The following is an 18,361-nucleotide window of genomic DNA, read 5'->3' on the forward strand; positions in this document are numbered from 1 at the left end:
GGTCGAAGAAATCAAATTAAAAACCATATCTCCTAACCTCAAATTCTTAATATATAGCAAAAAATAATATTTTAATATTGCATCAGGCAAATTTTAAAAAAAATGTTTTTATTGTGTTTATTTATTTATTTAAAATTATAAAACAGTATAGAAAATAACAAGAAAAAAATGGAGATTACAACAATGGACGAGGCTTTTAATTTAATAAAACCATTATGTGATAGACTGTTAAATCATCCAAATATTGAAAATGCAATTCAAGTTGCAAAAGTTGCGGAAAAATGTTCAAATACAATATTAGAAAATTTAATGGAATACGTTATGATTCCTGTAACAATGCACTTATTTAATAAGGATATGAGGTATATATTCATTCATATTTTTTTTTCTTTCCTTTTTCAGTTGTTTTTTTTAAATACATTCTAACAATAATTTGTCTTATTTTACAGTAAAGATGTAAAACAACAATTACTGAATACAATGAGAATAGTAATTTCAAAAACAAGAATCACGAAGATAAATGTTTTAAATCATTATTTTGTTTGTGTTATTAGTGAAATTTTTACACCCTCAAAGGCTGAAATGCGTAAGTTATTTATTAATTTTAATAAATAATTAAAACAAAATTGAAATTTATCGATTTGTAAATTAGAAAATTAATAACTTTTACTATCAAATAATTACCAATTTTTTAAATCTAAAGAATATTAAATTCTCTTTTTTTTCAGTAATTCCCTTCCATGAAGAGTTGAAGGAAAGTGCAATTTTGTGTATAAAGTGTTTAATAGAGCGATGTACAACCGACGTTTTGGAATTACTTTATACACCGAAAAATGTACCAAAATTAAGTAATGGAGTATTTTTATGCATTTTAATTGCACGAACGGAAAAATCGAGAACTCTCAGGTAAAATTTTCTATTCAAGTTTTTAAAATACTTCTTGAGGACAATAGTCTCATATAATTTTGATAATTTAAATAATCTCTAAGAAACAAAAGAAATTCGTATTAAATTAATTATTTCTCATTAGTGTAAACTATTTATTATGATTTGATTTTTTCAGAATTGCAGCAATTGAGACTGTAATGGTCCTGTTGCAAGTGCACGACGCAGCAGATAATAAAGATATTGTTTTTCGATCTCAAGTGGCAGATTCTGTAATGGTCATATTGCCCGGCGTTTCCAGTGGATTATTAGAAGTAGCCACTGGAAGTGATATTCAAGGACATAAACTTACAATTGTACGTCTTACTCTCTTTATAGACCTAATTTTGCTAATCAATCACAAATTTAAATTTAATTTATTTGTTAATTTTAATTTCCTCTTATTGCAGATGGAGTAGAATTTTAATTTCCTTTTATTTTTTGTTGCAGATTGCAATTAGATCTTGGAGTCGAATTATTGCACTAGTTATGGAGGATTCCGTAGAACTTGAAAGTGAACCACTTTTGGATTCAATTTGTAAAAAGAGTGAAATTTCCACAAAGCAATTTCAGAAAACTTTGAAATTCCAAAAGTCTGAGGATGTGAAAACTTACATAGAATCTGCTAAGAGAACTCCAGAGTGGTTTCAATTCGCAAGTAATAAGCTGAATATTCTCATGAACGAATTGAACACTCTAGCTTCGCATTCTCATTTCAAAGTACGAAGGGAATTGGCCGTGGGAATTAATTTATTACTCACGAAATGTCCAAGGTGATACATAATTGTCATTTTTCCATTTTAGTAATTTTCCGTATTTTCTTATCTTTCCTTATTCTTTCTTTCTTTATTTTCTTTTTTCTATTCTTTTTATTTTTTATTTATTTTATTATTATTATTTCTGTCTTTTTATTTTTAAATGCGTGTTAAATTGTTTCTCTTTTTCTTACTTTTTACGTTTACTATTATATTTTGATCATTGCAGAAATATGAAACCATCGTTTTCGAAATTGATAGAAATTCTGATTACTTTGTCCGAGGATGAATCTGAAGAGGTTGTGAATACAGCGAAATTTGGATTAAATTCAATAAGTGCTAAATGTTACGAAGAAAAGGGAATGAAATCTCTAGTTGAATTGTTTGAGGATAATTTTTACAAATTGCTCACAACACTTCCCAGAATTATGAGAACAGCTGGTTAGTGATTATTTTCATAAAAAAAAAAAATAAAGTACACTTTACATTCTTTCGGAGAGTGAAATTTAACATTTTTCTCTAAATTTTTCAGATGACTCGATGCAGCTCTCGTATTTAAATCAATTAACAGCATATTTACGATTACTGGGCAAGCAAAGATTGCCTCAAGTTATGTTGTCTTCGGTTCATTTGCAAAGAATGATTCTCGCCCTGGTTTACGTCGCCGAGCTCGATTGTAATGGAATTTCTGTTTTAGAAGATTTCTCATCGAAACGTAAGGAAAAAATTTTGAAAAATTAAAATAATGAATGATAAAATACCTCTTGGTGGTATTTTTTATTATTAATTTTTTTTTTTACATTTATAAAATACTTTCGGGAATATTTTTGTAGTATTTCTATTAATTATTTATTTTATTAGAATTTATAAATTCTTGATGTTATAATTTCGTTTATTTAGATGTTGACAATATTCACTACACAAACTGTCACTCGTCTTGGAGGCAGTTTAAATTCATCAATAGCTCTTCTGCGGAAAAGAAACTCATGATTATTTGTCAACTACTGGGTGAACTTGGCGATTTTGAAATTTTAATCGATACATTTTTAAAATTGATGTTTGATATTCCACAATATAGAAAAGAATTAACAGTGTTACTTAATTGGATAGTCCAAGGTATTAAATTCTTTTGAAGTATTTCTTTGAATTTTTTAAAAATATTCGAGTTTCTTTAATAATTTTAACTGAAAATTTTGAAAGTAATTGAATTTTATGAACAATTTCCTTAAGTTTTTTTTTTAAAATAATGTAGTTTTTTTTAATAATTTTAATTGAACATTTTTTGAATTAAAGAATTTTTTTAAACTTTTTAAATTTAATCGTGTCTGTTAATAATTATAATTAAATATTGGATTTTTTGAAATAATTTCGTTAAAATTGTATTAAAAATAATTGAATTCCTGAGTAGAGTTTTATTATTTATAATGAAATAATTCATTCGAAAATTTTTTTTTTAAATTAAAAGAAATTAAACTGTTTTGAAAGATTTATTAAAATTCTAGAAAATAATTGAATTATATCAAAAAATTTTATTAAAAATTAAAAGAAATTGAATTTTTTCGAAGGATTTATAAAAAAATTACAAAATAATTGAATTCTTTCGAAAATTTTATTAAAAATTAAAAGAAATCGAATTGTTTCTAAGGATTTATTAAAATTTTAAAAAATAACTGAATTCTTTTGAAAAATTTTATTAAAAATTAAAAGAAATTGAATTGTTTCGAAAGATTTATTAAAATTTCAGAAATTAATTGAATTCTTACGAATAATGTTATTATTTATGAAAATAATTGAATTTATATTATAATAATAAATTGAATATCACGTTCAGCGCAAATTTTTTGCTAGTTATTAATATTTAATTCATATTTATTAAATTCTTTCAAACTTTTAATTTCTTTAATTTTGTCTTTTTCATTTAAATATTTCTCTATTTTTTCAAAACTTGACTTATAATTTTTACTATTTCTTTTTTTTTGTAAACTTTTTTGCACTAAAATGACACTGTTAAATCAAAGTTTTTCAGTTCCAGATCCAAATTCGGAAAAATTGTTACTTTACAGGCAAACAATTGATCAGTACATAGCGCCAGACTTTTGGTACTTGCCATTAGAAGTCTCGGAAGACGTTAATTTACGAGAGGTGCAGAGTAATCTCATACAATGTTGTCTTTTAGTTGAAGGTTTGGGAAATATAGCAGAAATTTTAAAGAAAGATTACGATCAGTTTCTGCTCAAAACTCTTTATATCGTCTTAGAACGAACAGGTACTTTTTTCAATATTTATTTTTTACAGTAAAGTATAATTTGAAAAAATCCCATTTACAAAAAAATAGAAAAATGTAATTGAATATTTTAATATAAATAAATAAATTTCAGGCAGTGGACACAGTTTGCTACGAACAGTGGGACTCGAGGCATTGGAGAAAATAACAAAATCACAATACAATACAACTGGGGAACTTTTGCAAAAAAATGTTGATTATATTTCTTATCATGTTACGTTAAAATTGCGACAAGTGAAAAGAAATCCCGGAGTTCTCGATGTTCTTGGAGTGGTGATGGAATTCAGTACAATGGACTTTCTCCCATGTCTTAAGGAAATTGTCAACGATGTTCTTCGACAGTCGAATGAAAAAATACAAAAGGACAATACTGATTCGTTTCTTCGAGTATTTTACACTTTTACAAAATGTGTCAGGAGATTAACATTGAAGAACGAAGCGAAATTAAATGAGGAAAAAGATTTGGAATATAATTCCAAGGAAAGAATTATCCATCAATTAGTAGAATACAAAAAATTAAAGGAATTGGCAAATCTTGAGAATATTGAGAAGAAAATTGAGGAACCGGTCAGTATAGAGGAAATCGAGGAAGAAATGAAGAGTTCGGCATATGATTACGTTGAAGAAGGTATTTTTTCAAATTAATAAAATTCAAGTTTTTTCCGATAATAAAAAATTATATTTTTCTTTAGAGAGGGAAGAAGAAAAAATACCAGAATACGTAAAAATGATAGAAGAAGTAATGAAGCGTTGTTTACACTTTTTGCCAAGCAAAGACTTGACAATTTCAACTCGAGCCATGATTACTTTGAACGAAGGACTTTTCTTATTAGCCGATTGGGAAAATCAACTTTTACCAATTGTTCACGTAATGTGGCATCCATTAGTCGATCGATTCCGCGATTCAAATCCAATTATCATTAATCGTGCTTGGCAACTTTTTATAACACTCGCACATGTCTCGAAAGATTTTATTCGCGCAAGAACATTAAAGTGAGTTATAGAATTTGAAAATGAAAAAAAAAACACAAAAAGTAATATTATTCTTAAATAAAACAGAAAAAAAAATATTATTTCGGATATTCTGTTTCAGAAAATTACTGCCGCCACTATCGGAATTTTTGAGCAAATCATCGGGGGAAAGTTATAAGAAAGATTCGGGTAGTATGTATAATTTTACCCAAATTTTTAAACTTCAAAAAGAACTTCTCTCGCAATTTGGACACGTAGCGAGAGATTTACAATTACACGAGGGACAATTGTGGGAAATTCTTGAAATCTGCGAACCCTATTTGAGTTGTTTGCAAAATAAATTTCTACAGGAGAGTTGTGTGACTTTGTATAAAAATATTGCCGATTATAATAGCGATATCGTTTGGACAAAGTGCCTCGCATTGTGGAATAAACATGTCGAACGTATGGATGCAATTTCTTTTCAAGTCTGGTATAAAAAGGTAAAATTTTAACTTTTAGTTACAATTTCTTAGAAAAAGATTTGCTTTAGAATTTGTAGAGAATCAATATTTTTCAAAAAAAAAATTAAATCCCCTTTTTATCTATTACAGATTGATGAATCTGAGACACAAAATGAGTATCGAAGAAATCTTCAGACAATTTTTAAGTATATTAAACAAAAAGATATTCTTTAAAAGGTAATACAAACTAATATTTTCTATTTATTCTTTTTTATCCTCAAGCAACATTTTTCTCCTTTTAATAAATAGAAAATTTCTCATATATTCTAATTATATATTTAAAAATAATAAAATAAAAAATAAAATAATAATAATAATAATATCCAAAAAAAGGAAGTAACAAAAATGATATTTTCTGTTTATTATTATTTGTGGGGAAAGCAATAAACGAAAGAAAAGATTCTATAGATAAAAGTTCCAGAAGGAAAGTCGAACAATTAGAGGAATAACCCATGGGAATTCCCCATTTGGGAATTGGACCGTCTAGGTCGAAAAATTTTCCTTATTATTATTTAAAATATTTTTGAACAGATCTTGGCGAAAATATTTTTGGAAAATGAATAAATAAGGCGACTCGAATAATGGTAATTAAAGAGCCATTAAAACCCAATTAAATCCTTCCATTTTAAGATTTCATACACGGAGAGAAGGTTGAACGTAAAATCACGGTGTGATCAGAGTCTTAGGCGATGAATGGAAACTCATCATAATTTTCTACAAGATGTAGCGCTCTCTGACGGTTACTGTCACTGCCACTTGCGATTCGTGAATGGAAAAACTCGGTGAAATCACTCAGATTTACCGTGAACTTTCCCCCTCTTTTAACCTTCTGAATTAGACACTGTCTTTTACGGTTCAAATTTCTCTCCGTGTATTTTTCTCAATGAAAAACACCTGAGATATTTAAATCCATTAAAATTTAAAGAGTTTTAATTTATTTTCTTTCAATTTATTTTTTTGGTATTTATCCAGATTTATTATTTATCTTTAAATATAAAAAAATAACAAAAAGGTTTTTTAATTATCTGATTAATTTTGCCTTTTGTCTTCTTTATTTAATTTTAAAAAACAAGAAAAAATTACTTTAAATTATTGCAATTGAATTTTGAGGAATAATAAATAGAAATTAATTTTTATATTTTTGTAAATGCATTTGCAATAATTTTTTAAAATAGAAAAAAAAGTATCTAACATCACAGATCTTGTTCTTGACTGTGTACATAATATTTTCTTGCCATCATATCTTTATACCCAACCTTTCAAATGGTCTTTGCAAGTAGAATTTATTGTCTTGTGTGATTTACCTGCCACCACCTTTATTTGCCTCTTCAAATTACACACTACTTCCTGTTGTAAACCTAGCAGGTACGAAACTTGAATTTCTATACACAATTTCTAAATTTTCTTCTTGGAATTTTCAATTTTCACCCTTTCTGAATTTCATGTCTTTCATTTTTCAAAAACGAATAATTTTATTCATTTAGATATTATTTTTTCAAACAAGGAATATTATATGAAAAGTTAGGATTATTATTATTATTATTATTATTATTATTATTATTATTATTATTATTAAAATTATTATTATTTCTTTCGATAAACTTTATTAAAATTGTACTAAAATTAATTGAATTTCCATTAAGAATTTCAATTATTTAAAAAAAATTTTAAACAAACTATTAGATTTTATAAAATTTTTTAAGAATTCTTTTTAAAAAAAAATTTTAAATATAATTTTTTAAAGCTAAATTTGTTAATTTTCATTTTTAAATTTTCTTTTGGAAGATTTTTCATTAAAATTTTAAAAAAATTCAACTGTTTTTAAAATTTGCGATTAAAAACTCTTCAAAATTTGATTGTAAAAAAATTTTAATCGATTACTAACTGAAAAACCAATTATTTTCAATAAAATTTTACAATTTATTTAAATTTTATTATTTAAAATCATTTGTTTAATTATTTCTAAAAATAACGACTCTATATAAAATTATTATATTAAAAATAATTGAATAACCATGTGAAGAATTTTATTACTTATAAAAAATATAATTGAATTATTTTGAAAAATTTCATTGAATTTTTTTAAACTAATGGAGTTTTTTTTAATAATTATTAACTATAAATTTTAAAAGTAATTATTAAAATGATTGAAATAATTGATAAAAAATCAAATTCCTTTGAACAATTTTATGAAATTAAATAAACTTTTTTATTAAATTAAAATTAAATTCTTTTAAACAATTTCTTGAAGTACTACTTTAAAAATATTGTATTTTTCCTAATAATTTTAATTAAAATTTTTAAAAGTAATTGGATTTTAAGAAGAATTTCTTTCGATGTATTAAAATCGTAAGAAATTAATTCTAAATTTGCAAGACATTCAGAAAATTAGTAAAATCTCTTTCAATTTTTTAAAGCTCCAGCTTTAAAATATTTTGTTTTTGTAAATAATTTTGTCTGCCTAATAATAAATATTGAAATTGAATTAAATTTCTTTTTCTTTTTTTTAGAATTTAATTTAAATTAAATTTAATGTTATTTAATTTATTTAATCTAATTTTAGTTAGTTTATTTAATTTAATGTTATTTAATTTAACTAATTAAGAGATAAATTTTGCAGATAAAATTTTTCCATTTCAGCAAAGTTTTTCGGGTTTTCCCGAAAGGACCTTCGTCTCTCAGTGGGAAAACATTGTTGTGCACACAAGGAAGGAAGGAAGGATTCTATTTATTCAGTCCCTGCAATGTGATTGGTATACACCTCATTGTGATTTGCGCTCAATTATGTTCCTCTCTTTCGGAGTCCGCACGCTGTCACCAGTCTCTCTTCTCTTCAGTCTTATTCAAACCGCTCTGTGCTCAACAACTCAATGAACGCGGCTCCGTAAATTATCACGTATAGTGAGTGAATTCTCAAATTAATATTCAAAATCTCAATATGGTGATTTTTAGTTAAAGTGAACTATATTCCTTTTATGTGTTTACTATAAGCGTTCATTCAAAAGGATACCAATTTATTTACTCCAAAACGAACATTTTTCATCGGTAAGTTTTGTAAAAAGAGAATGTTTTTGTCTATTATACAATCCAACACTTTCATATCCGTCTATAGTATATTTTTATATATTTCTTTCATAAGACTATCAGTATCAATATACATATGTGTATGTTTACATATTAACAATCTTATTATTATTCAAATTTTATTCAAATTTTTCGTTCTTGTCCTTTCTGTTATCAATTGATTCGAAAACTCGTTTTTTTAAATTTAATTAGAATTTATTTATTATAATTATCTATCTAATTTATTTTATAAAATTTCTAATTATATTTGCAAAATATCAGTTTTATTTTCTAATTGCAGAAACTAAATCTATCTTTATTTCTTTTCAAAAAAAAAAATTATTTGCGAAAATTAATTTCATTTCTTTCACGAGGAAATCTAAAAATTTGTAGAATAATAATTTTAAATTAAATTTGATGTATTTAAAATTATTTTCAATTTACTATTAATTATAAAAAAAGAGATGCAAATTTTTATCACTTATCCTCCTCTTTCTGGTAAATTAATATTCAAAACAAGATAAAAATAGAAATATACGGTATTTATCCCATTATGTATATTCTACTTGGTGCGTGAATGTATTTGAGGTTTATTCTTCTTTTTTTAAAAAAGTTTTGCCATTGAGTTGTGAGTTTATATTCAATGTGTGTGTGTCTGTGTTTGAAACCGAGAAGCATGACGTCATTGATCGGTGATTGTAATTCCGAAGAGAAGAGTTTTAACCAGACTAAAAACTTTTAATATAATTCAAATACACAATTTGCGTATCTGCGTCTATTATTTTCGAACTTTAAAAAAAAAATTTGTTTCTCCACAAAGGTTTTAAACATTTTTTTTCAAATTTATTTTTACGCGCTACCTCTCTATCCTTGATTGTGATCAAACCGGTTTTGTTAATAAAAAAATAAAAATTTTACAAAACTAACGTGCGTAATCAAACGGATGTTACTGATAATGAAACAAAAAGAAAATGTTTTGCGAGTTTTCAAAGATTTAATAATTATTATTATTATAAGGAAAAAAAAATAGAAATAATAATTTATCACCTTGAATTCGTGAATAAATGAAAAGAAAAACTAGAAAGTTTCAGAATCAAAATATAGTAAAATACAAAATCAAATTTTAAGTATCAAAAAAATTGATTTTTATTTATTTTTCCATACGTTTGCTATTATGAGCTTTTAGAGAGAAAAAGAGTAGATTATTGATTTGAACTTCTCGATTAGAAATATGATTATGCAATTATTATTTGTTTCATTCTAATTGGCGGGGTTCTTGTCCTTTGACCTGGTTGGAAAATCCTGACTTCACGTATCAATCATTAAATATCAAGAATCAAAATGTTTACTACGTGCTTGACATTATCATTATTTTTTTTTATTCCCCGTTTTCCTAAAAGTAAAGTACAGAATATGTCGAAAAATAAAAGAAATCATTTAGATAATGGTGACATATTTAATTAATTAATTCTTTTATTCTTTACTGAAAGATTTTTTTTCAAAGAAAATATTCTGAAATTCATAGAAACATTTCCAAGATTTATTCTTTTTTCATTTCTGTTATTTTATTGCTTTATAAATATGAAACAACATGGAGAATAATTATTTGTAATTATTTCTGGAGAAATTAATGATTACTATCATTTTAAATGCGAATTCAATTGGATGAAACTATTTTTTATTTTTTTATTAATTTTTTTAATTCTTCTTTTACTCTTTTATAAGTAGGATAATTTCTTATAATAATAATAATTTTACAGAAGACTAATGTCAAAAAATTAAATAAATAATTTTTTCAGGATGTAATTCAGAAAAATTTTATTTGTGAAATGTTATTTATTTAATTTATAAATTAAATCTTGAACAATTTAAATAATAATAATAATTACAGACAGTTCCATTGATTATTTTTCCAAGACAAGTTTTGAAATTATAGACGATTTTGCAATTACATAGTAGAATTTATATTGCAAAATTGTTTATTAAATAGATTTCGTTGAGAATTTTGATATTTTTTTTTTCATCAGTAAAATATTTTAATTATTAATTGATTGTGTAATTTTAAAATATTATTAGTAAAGAAATGGAAATTATATGAAAGTGATGAAAATATTTTGAAAATTCTTAAGAATAAATTGTTTTTCACTAATTTATTAAAAAATTTTGCAAAATTTTAATTGCAAATTTTAAAAATAATGAGATTTCAAGAGAATTGAATTTTCAGAAAATTTAATGAAAAATTTTAAAATTAAAATTAATGAAAATTAGCTTCAAAAAATTATATAACGAATTTTTTTTTAAAAGTACTTCTTAACATTTTTTTTATTATAATTTTTTTTAAAAAATTCAATTACTTTCAACATTTTCAATGGCAAATTTCTGAAAATTTAAATAGCGACAAAAATAATTTCATTAAATTGTTCTAAAAATTATTATCAACATTTTTTAAAAATCAATAATAACAATATTAAATTTAAATGTTTCTCAAAAAAATTATATATAATTGTGTAAAAACAAGGAAGGAAAATAAAATGAAAAATAATATTTTGAAAATTTCTAAAAATAAAGTTCAAGAATTATTTCAAAAAAAATTATTACTAAAAAACAGTTTTTTCGTAGTGTGAAAATTAAATTAATTAAATTAATTAAATTGTTAGATTAATTATTAATTTTCTAATATTCGGCGAAAAACTAAATTCAATCAATTTTCTTTTTGTTACAGATGAGTTTCTAGTCCTGCGCTTTTCAAGAAAATACGATAAAAATGCAGCGATTGTGGAAGATTTTTGAATTAATTCTCATCTTGAATGTAGCAATTATCTACTGTAATAATTGCCAAATACCAAATTATGACAGTATTTGTCAGTGTTCTCGTTCCGTGTCAGGAAGATATGACATGGATTGTCCCATTAATTCAACGAGAAAAGAAATTGACATTAGAATTGAATATTTCTCACAGCAAATTGTCAAGATATTCTGTCCGAATAATGAAAATTTATTATACTTCGATCACAATTTAAATTCAATTGTAAAAAATGTCAAGATATTGGCTCTACATAATTGTCAATTTGAAGACATTAAAATAAAAAATATCGCTTCATTAGTGGGCGCGGATAATCTTGAAACCCTGCAAATTCTCAATTATAAAAGAATGAATTTTGTCACATTGCACAAGAGTCAATTTCAAGATTTGCCGAATATAAAAACATTGGAAATATCCGACACACGTTGCAATAGTTTAGATGAAGATCTATTGGAATTCACACCAAATATCACGACACTAATTATGAGGAATGATCAAATTAAATCGATTCCAAAAAATTTCTTTCAATTCACACCCAATCTCAAGAGTATTGAATTGGGAATTAATAAAATTAAAGTATTCGAAGACGGGACTTTCAGTAATTTGAAGAGTTTATTATTTCTCAGTATTTGGCGAAATGAATTGACGAATTTGGGTGGTAATATTTTTGCTGAACTGGATTCTGTGGAGACAATTAGTCTCTTTTCCAATCCACTGACAACGTTGCCTGACGACATTTTTCACAAGAATGTCAATTTAAAAATGATCAATCTCTCGCGGAATTCGTTCAAAAATTTACCTGCGGATTTGTTTAAAAATTGTCAGCATCTCAAGAAACTGAAATTAGAGAACGAAGTACATCTTTCGACTTTACCGAATGGATTTTTGAGCAACTTGACGAATTTAATGGATGTTAAATTAGATGCGTCGAATTTGAAAAGTCTTCCAGAAAATCTTTTCGAGGGATCGAGGAATTTAGTGAATATCAGTATGCAAAAAAATCAGTTCTCATCATTGCCTGCCAGTATATTTTATGGTTTGGACAAATTGGAACGCCTCGAACTCAATGATAATAAAATTGGAAATTTAGATGACAAGCTTTTTGATTCTTGTATCAATTTGAAAAACTTGAATATCAACAACAATAACATCGTCACAATATCAGAGTACGTATTTTATTCATAACTAACAATTAAATTTGCATTTCTTAATTATCAATTTTTAAATACTAACAGACTTTCGGATACTTGTTCGATTATTTTTCAGAGCTGCGACTTTTTCTATACTTTTCTTTTACAAATTTCAACAAATAATAAAAATAAAGAAATTTTATAATATCTAAAAGTTGAGTTAAAAATTCTGGAAAATAGTTGAACTTTAGATAATTTTCATTCCTGTGGAAAAGTAAATAAAAATAATAAGTATTTAAATATTATTCATTTTTTAATAATTTAATTTAAAAATTCTGAAAATCGATCCTAGGCCTGCAGTTATTATCAGAATAATTTAGATTAAAAAAAAATTTTTGTGAATAAGTATTTTAATTTTCTAATTTTCTAATTAAATAATTTTTCTTTTTACAGATTTACATTTTCAAAACTTGTGAATTTAGAAACATTATTTATGAAACGGAATAAATTGAGTAGCATTGACAGACAAGCATTCTACTCTTTGCATCGTTTGAAGAAAACTTCTTTTGCATTTAATAATTTAACAACAGTGTCAGTAACAAAATACGGCTGTGAATCTGTATTTAACAGATGCAATCAATTAGAATTATTGGATTTATCTTACAATAAAATACCAGAGTTGTGCGACGATTGGATCAGATTTCCTGGACATAATTTCAACTTTTTGAATCTCTCTCACAACGATATTAATTCTTTAACCGTAAGTTTTCTCATTTATTAATTTATTTGTATATATCTTATTAAGAAAAGAATTATACTTTTAGAACGAAATTAAAAATTTTTATCCGAATTGTTACAGGTGGATGATTTGGATATTAAAAATCAAAAGGATTTCACTGTCGATTTATCTTTCAACAAGATAACGAATGTTAATTTAAATGATCCATTTAATGAGAATTTTGAAGAGCGATTCAACGGAGAACGTCGAAGTTCAGTTGTATTATTTTTAAATAATAATCCAATCGAATGTGACTGTGCGTTATACGATTTTCTACGATATTTGGATGGTTCAATGATGAATGTGAGGGATACATTGACTATAAAAACAGGACCAATGAAATGTTTCAATTCGAAAATGTACGAGGATATTTTATTGTCGGAATTGAATTCCAAGAGTTACAAGTGTATTCCACCGATGGAGGCAATTAATCATCTTGAAATGTGTCCTAACAGTTGCGACAAGTGGATAAGACCGTTTGACAAAACATTTATTTTCAACTGCTCCTATAGGAATTTGTATCAAGCACCAGAGAGTTTGTGCTCGCTAAGAGATGAAAATTTTGTCAATGAACTCGATCTCACTGGGAATCATATCAAAATTATTCCCAATCTTCAGCAAAATGGTTATAATAATTTATCTCGACTTACATTGTCGCATAATCAAATTTCGACCATTTCCAGAAATGTACTTCTTCATTCAACACTTGAGGTGAGTCACTAAATATTTTTGAAAAGTTTGAAAATTCAGAAATTGTAGATTATTTTTATAGAAAAATCAGGGTTGCCGCACAGGTCAGGGAATTCAGGAAAAAATCAGGGAAAGTAAAATTGGTCAGGGAAAAGTCAGGGAGTTTTAGTAAAAGTACTGGAAAAAATTGAATTTTAAAAATTCATGAAAAAACTCTGAATTTTGATGTTTTTTTTTGTTTGCCTCGTAAACTATGAAATAACCACGAATTTTAATACAAAACCTTGAATTTTTTCTATTTCAAACAATAATTTCTTTTTAAATAACTTAATTTTACAAGAACTATCATAAAATTATGACTTATAAATTATTTAATGAATCTTTTTTACAATTTTCATAAATACTAGATTGATAAAAGTTACAAATAATTCCAGAAATTCAATTATTATCAAAAGTAATAAAATTTTTCGCAAAAATTCAATTATATTCAGAAATTTAAAAAAATTCTGGTCATTTCAATTATATCTTTAAAAATAATAAAATTCTTCTACAAAATTCAATTATGTTCAAATTTTTTTTTTTAAATTCTCGTCAAAATTTCAATTATCTTTATAAATAATACAATTCTTCTACGAAATTCAATTATTTTTAAAAACTTTAATACAATTCTTGGCAAAATTTCACAGGAATTCAATAATTTACAAGATTTTTTAATTAATTTCTTCGAAATAAACCAATTATTTTCATAAATAATAAAATTTTCACATGAATTCAATTATTTAATATACAAAATTTCATAAAATTCTTCGAAAAATATCAATTATTTAAAAAGATTTTTATAAAATTCGTCGGATGAATTCAATTATTTAAAAAAAAATTTAACAAAGTTCTTTTCAAGGATTCAATTATTTTTATAAATAATAAAATTCTTCACTGAAATTCAATTATTTTTATAAACTTGAATAAAATTCGTTGGAAGAATTAAATTATTTTCAAAAGGAATAAAATTCTTCGCAGAAATTCAAAAATTATGTTCAAAAATTTTAAAAAAATTCTTGTCAAAATTTCAATTATCTTTATAAATAATAAAATTCTTTAATATTCAATTATTTTAAAAACTTTTTTAAAAATTCTCGTCAAACTTTCAATTATTGTTATAATTAATAAAATTCTTCTTCAAAATTCATAATTATTTTTAAAAACTTGAATAAAATTCTTGTTAAAATTTCACAGGAATTCAATAATTTATAAAATTTTTAATAAATTTCTTTAAAATAATACAATTATTTTCATAAATAATAAAATTTTCACATGAATTCAATTTTTTAATATATACAAAATTTCATAAAATTTTTCGAAAAATATAATTATTTAAAAAGATTTTTATAAAATTCGTCGGATGAATTCAATTATTTAAAAAAAATTTAACAAAGTTCTTTTCAAGGATTCAACTTTTTTTTATAAATAATAAAATTCTTCACTGAAATTCAATTATTTTAGAAAAATTTTAATTATTTTCATAAATAATAAAACTTATCGCAAGATTTTAATTAATTTTTGATACAATATTTTAATCAAATTCCTCGATAAATGTAATTATTCTTAAAAAATTTCATTAAAATTTGTCAAAATAATTGAATTATTTAAAAATTTGTTGATAAAATTCTTTATGAGAATTCAATTTTAACAAACATTCAATTATTCAATAAATTATTTATTTTAATTATTTATTTTTTAAATGAATTCTTCTAGAATTTTCTAATAAAAATTGATTTAAAAAATGAATTACCGAATAATCGATTTATTATTTATGAAAATAATTTAATTATTGCAATGAATTTTATTACAATTTTTTCAAATAATTGAATTTTTTTTGAGAAAATTTACTACTTTTTAAAAATAATTGAATTCTTGCGAAGGATTTTATTAGGATTTTTGTAAATAATAAAATTTTTTTCTGAAAAATTGTATGGTAATTTAAATTATAACAAAACATGAAAGAAGGCGATCACTCCGAGTCGAAGACACGGAGTGATCGCCTTCTTTATGTTTTCTAATAATATTCTAATAAATTGTTGAATTTCAAAAAGGTTTGAATTTGAATGTACTGAAGAATTTTAATTCCTACGGAAAAATAATAATTAAATATTTATTTAAAAAAGAAATTATTGAAGTTTTTGAATAATTAATGAAATTAATGAAATTTGTAAATAAATGTAGTAGAACATTTTTTTGAGTTTCTAATAATTTTTAGAGTGAATCAGAATATTTTTTAGGGTCAGGGAAAAAGTGAGAATTTTGTCTGGAAATCAGGGAAAAGTCAGGGAAAAATAAAATTAAATATTTGTGGCAACGCTGAAAATATTTTCCCTTATCAAATTGTTGATGTAAATTTCATAATAGTGTTTCTTTTTCTAAATCTGTTTTCTTTTTTTTGTCATTTACAGAAATTGGAACTTGATCATAATCAGCTCACGAGAATTGCACCGGATGTTATTCACAAATTGAAATTATCCGTGAAGAAGATGAAACTGGGAAATAATCCATGGCAATGTGATTGTGAGACAAGAAGTTTGCAGATATTTGTTCACATGAAAAATACAACGGTCGAAGATGAGGAGCACGTTATTTGCAAGAATTTCAACAGAATGCTGACGAGATTGACAATCGACGAATTGTGTCCATCGAATCTCGAATTAATTGTCATCGCCAGTATATTCACTGCCGTATTGGGACTGACTTTCGGTCTCATCGCAACATTTTACTATCGTTATCAGCAGGAGATAAAAATTTGGCTCTACGCGAATAATCTTTGTCTCTGGTTCGTCACCGAGGAGGTTCTTGACAAGGACAAACCATACGACGCTTTCGTCAGCTACTCCCACAAGGACGAGGAATTTGTCGTCAATGAACTGATGGAGAAATTGGAGAAGGGCCCAAGATCCTTTAAACTTTGCGTTCATTTTCGAGATTGGCTCGCGGGCGAATGGATTCCATATCAAATCGCAAGATCCATCAAGGATTCGAGGAGAACGATTGTCGTTGTGTCGCCAAATTTCATTGCAAGTGAGTGGGGTAAATTGGAATTTCGTACTGCTCACAAAGAAGCGCTTAACGAGGGAAGGGCGCGAATTATCGTTATACTCTACGGCGATATTGGACCCATCGATAAATTGGAACCGGATTTGCAATCCTATCTGACAATGAACACCTACGTCCAATGGGGTGATCCTTGGTTTTGGAATAAACTCCGCTATGCATTGCCCCATAAATCGGACGCTGTTTATGGTCCGAAGAAATACAAGAATCTCAGTAAGACAATTATTCCTTTGAATTTCAACAAAATTGAGGTGAAACAATTTTCCGAAAGTGGTCTAACGCCATTGAATAATAATGCGAAAATCTTTTCCAATGATAAAGTCATCATCGACATGAGTGACGAAGAGTGTAATAAATTAAACACTCATTGCTAGTTCTCTTTGCATTTCGAAAGTTAAGAATTCAAAAAATGTAAATATTATTATTTCGATACAGATTAATGCAAAATTTTTCATCAATTTGCCAGAATTTTGCATTTTTATTTTTTAATTTTTAAATTTTTAAATTTCATAAAGAAAAATAAGACAATATTTGCAAAAGTTTTTACCAAGTGTAAACAATACAGTGATATTGTTATTTTTTTAAAGTTTCAATTCATGAAACTGTTCAAAAGTATTTTGTAATATTTATCAAAACTATACGTAATGATGGATTGAGAGTTTATAGTCTATTTTTGATTAATTAAAATAAGGCTGTTTTAGAATTAAGACTAATTAGATAAATATTGTAAAAAGTCTTCTGTAGCCTCGAAAATTTCGCCTTAGAAAGCAGATTCGAGTTTCGTTTCAAATTTAAAAGCATTTTGAATTTTTGATTTATTTAAAAAATTTTACTCCAGTTGGAAAAAAACGTGGTAATTGTAAATATAGAATTTAAGTTTGATTTAAAGAGAGTCTGAATTATGTGAATGAGCTGAAATGTATGAATTTATCGGTTGAAAATTAACTCTGCATTATTTTTTGAATTTGAAGAAAATTCTTGAAAAAATTGTGATTTTAATTTGCAAACTAATAACGCGTAATACTTTTGTTGTACTTTTTATTGAATATTAGTTAAAATACTCGACTTTATTGTGGCAGTTGTGCCATAAAATTGTTATAAAATTGAGACTGATATAAATGTATAGATATTAATTATATTTTTACTGCTTCACATAATAAGTTATGTGATAATTATAATATGTATATATATTTCGTTAAACAAAAAACTTGTATGGTCAAAGAAGGTAGAATTAATTTTTGTTTCTTCTAAGTTTGTAAATATTTTTAGCATTTTTGAAGTAAGCAAAGATAGTAAATAATGCATTTTTACAAATATTTCAATAATTTTAGTTATTGATTAATTTTTTCCACATGCTATT

General features: G+C 25.0%; 2 protein-coding genes across 4 annotated transcripts; both read left to right on the forward strand.

The window, feature by feature from the left end:
* The first annotated feature begins 34 nt into the window (after nucleotides 1–34).
* LOC122506188 (TELO2-interacting protein 1 homolog) lies at nucleotides 35–8,245 on the forward strand. 2 transcript variants are annotated; one of them, XM_043618237.1, is made up of 14 exons: nucleotides 35–362; nucleotides 450–586; nucleotides 729–906; nucleotides 1,064–1,241; nucleotides 1,375–1,697; nucleotides 1,909–2,120; nucleotides 2,212–2,394; nucleotides 2,580–2,795; nucleotides 3,706–3,945; nucleotides 4,058–4,591; nucleotides 4,656–4,956; nucleotides 5,057–5,417; nucleotides 5,529–5,615; nucleotides 8,079–8,245. In XM_043618237.1, the coding sequence occupies exons 1-13, from the start codon at nucleotides 169–171 to the stop codon at nucleotides 5,610–5,612; spliced, it is 3,141 nt and encodes a 1,046-aa protein (XP_043474172.1). In that variant the 5' UTR covers nucleotides 35–168; the 3' UTR covers nucleotides 5,613–5,615; nucleotides 8,079–8,245. The 2 variants fall into 2 exon arrangements, with proteins under 2 accessions (XP_043474172.1, XP_043474173.1); XM_043618238.1 differs by having other exon boundaries at nucleotides 3,712–3,945.
* On the forward strand, nucleotides 8,207–17,967 carry LOC122506187 (protein toll). 2 transcript variants are annotated; one of them, XM_043618235.1, is made up of 5 exons: nucleotides 8,207–8,339; nucleotides 11,224–12,470; nucleotides 12,888–13,194; nucleotides 13,294–13,923; nucleotides 16,350–17,967. In XM_043618235.1, the coding sequence occupies exons 2-5, from the start codon at nucleotides 11,266–11,268 to the stop codon at nucleotides 17,373–17,375; spliced, it is 3,168 nt and encodes a 1,055-aa protein (XP_043474170.1). In that variant the 5' UTR covers nucleotides 8,207–8,339; nucleotides 11,224–11,265; the 3' UTR covers nucleotides 17,376–17,967. The 2 variants fall into 2 exon arrangements, with proteins under 2 accessions (XP_043474170.1, XP_043474169.1); XM_043618234.1 differs by lacking the exon at nucleotides 8,207–8,339 and adding an exon at nucleotides 8,344–8,483.
* Nucleotides 17,968–18,361: the final 394 nt, after the last annotated feature.

This window comes from Leptopilina heterotoma, unplaced genomic scaffold, assembly GCF_015476425.1.
Source record: "Leptopilina heterotoma isolate Lh14 unplaced genomic scaffold, ASM1547642v1 Lhet_397, whole genome shotgun sequence".
Taxonomy (NCBI): Eukaryota; Metazoa; Arthropoda; class Insecta; order Hymenoptera; family Figitidae; genus Leptopilina; species Leptopilina heterotoma.

Bases quoted from the DNA above. Each gene is read 5' to 3' on its own strand.
- LOC122506188 (XM_043618237.1), top strand. From the start codon at position 169: ATGGAGATTACAACAATGGACGAGGCTTTTAATTTAATAAAACCATTA. The intron at 363-449 runs GTATATATTCAT...CTTATTTTACAG, and splicing joins TTATTTAATAAGGATATGAG to TAAAGATGTAAAACAACAAT. The intron at 4,592-4,655 runs GTATTTTTTCAA...ATTTTTCTTTAG, and splicing joins ATATGATTACGTTGAAGAAG to AGAGGGAAGAAGAAAAAATA.
- LOC122506187 (XM_043618235.1), top strand. From the start codon at position 11,266: ATGCAGCGATTGTGGAAGATTTTTGAATTAATTCTCATCTTGAATGTA. The intron at 13,195-13,293 runs GTAAGTTTTCTC...GAATTGTTACAG, and splicing joins ACGATATTAATTCTTTAACC to GTGGATGATTTGGATATTAA. The intron at 13,924-16,349 runs GTGAGTCACTAA...TGTCATTTACAG, and splicing joins TTCTTCATTCAACACTTGAG to AAATTGGAACTTGATCATAA.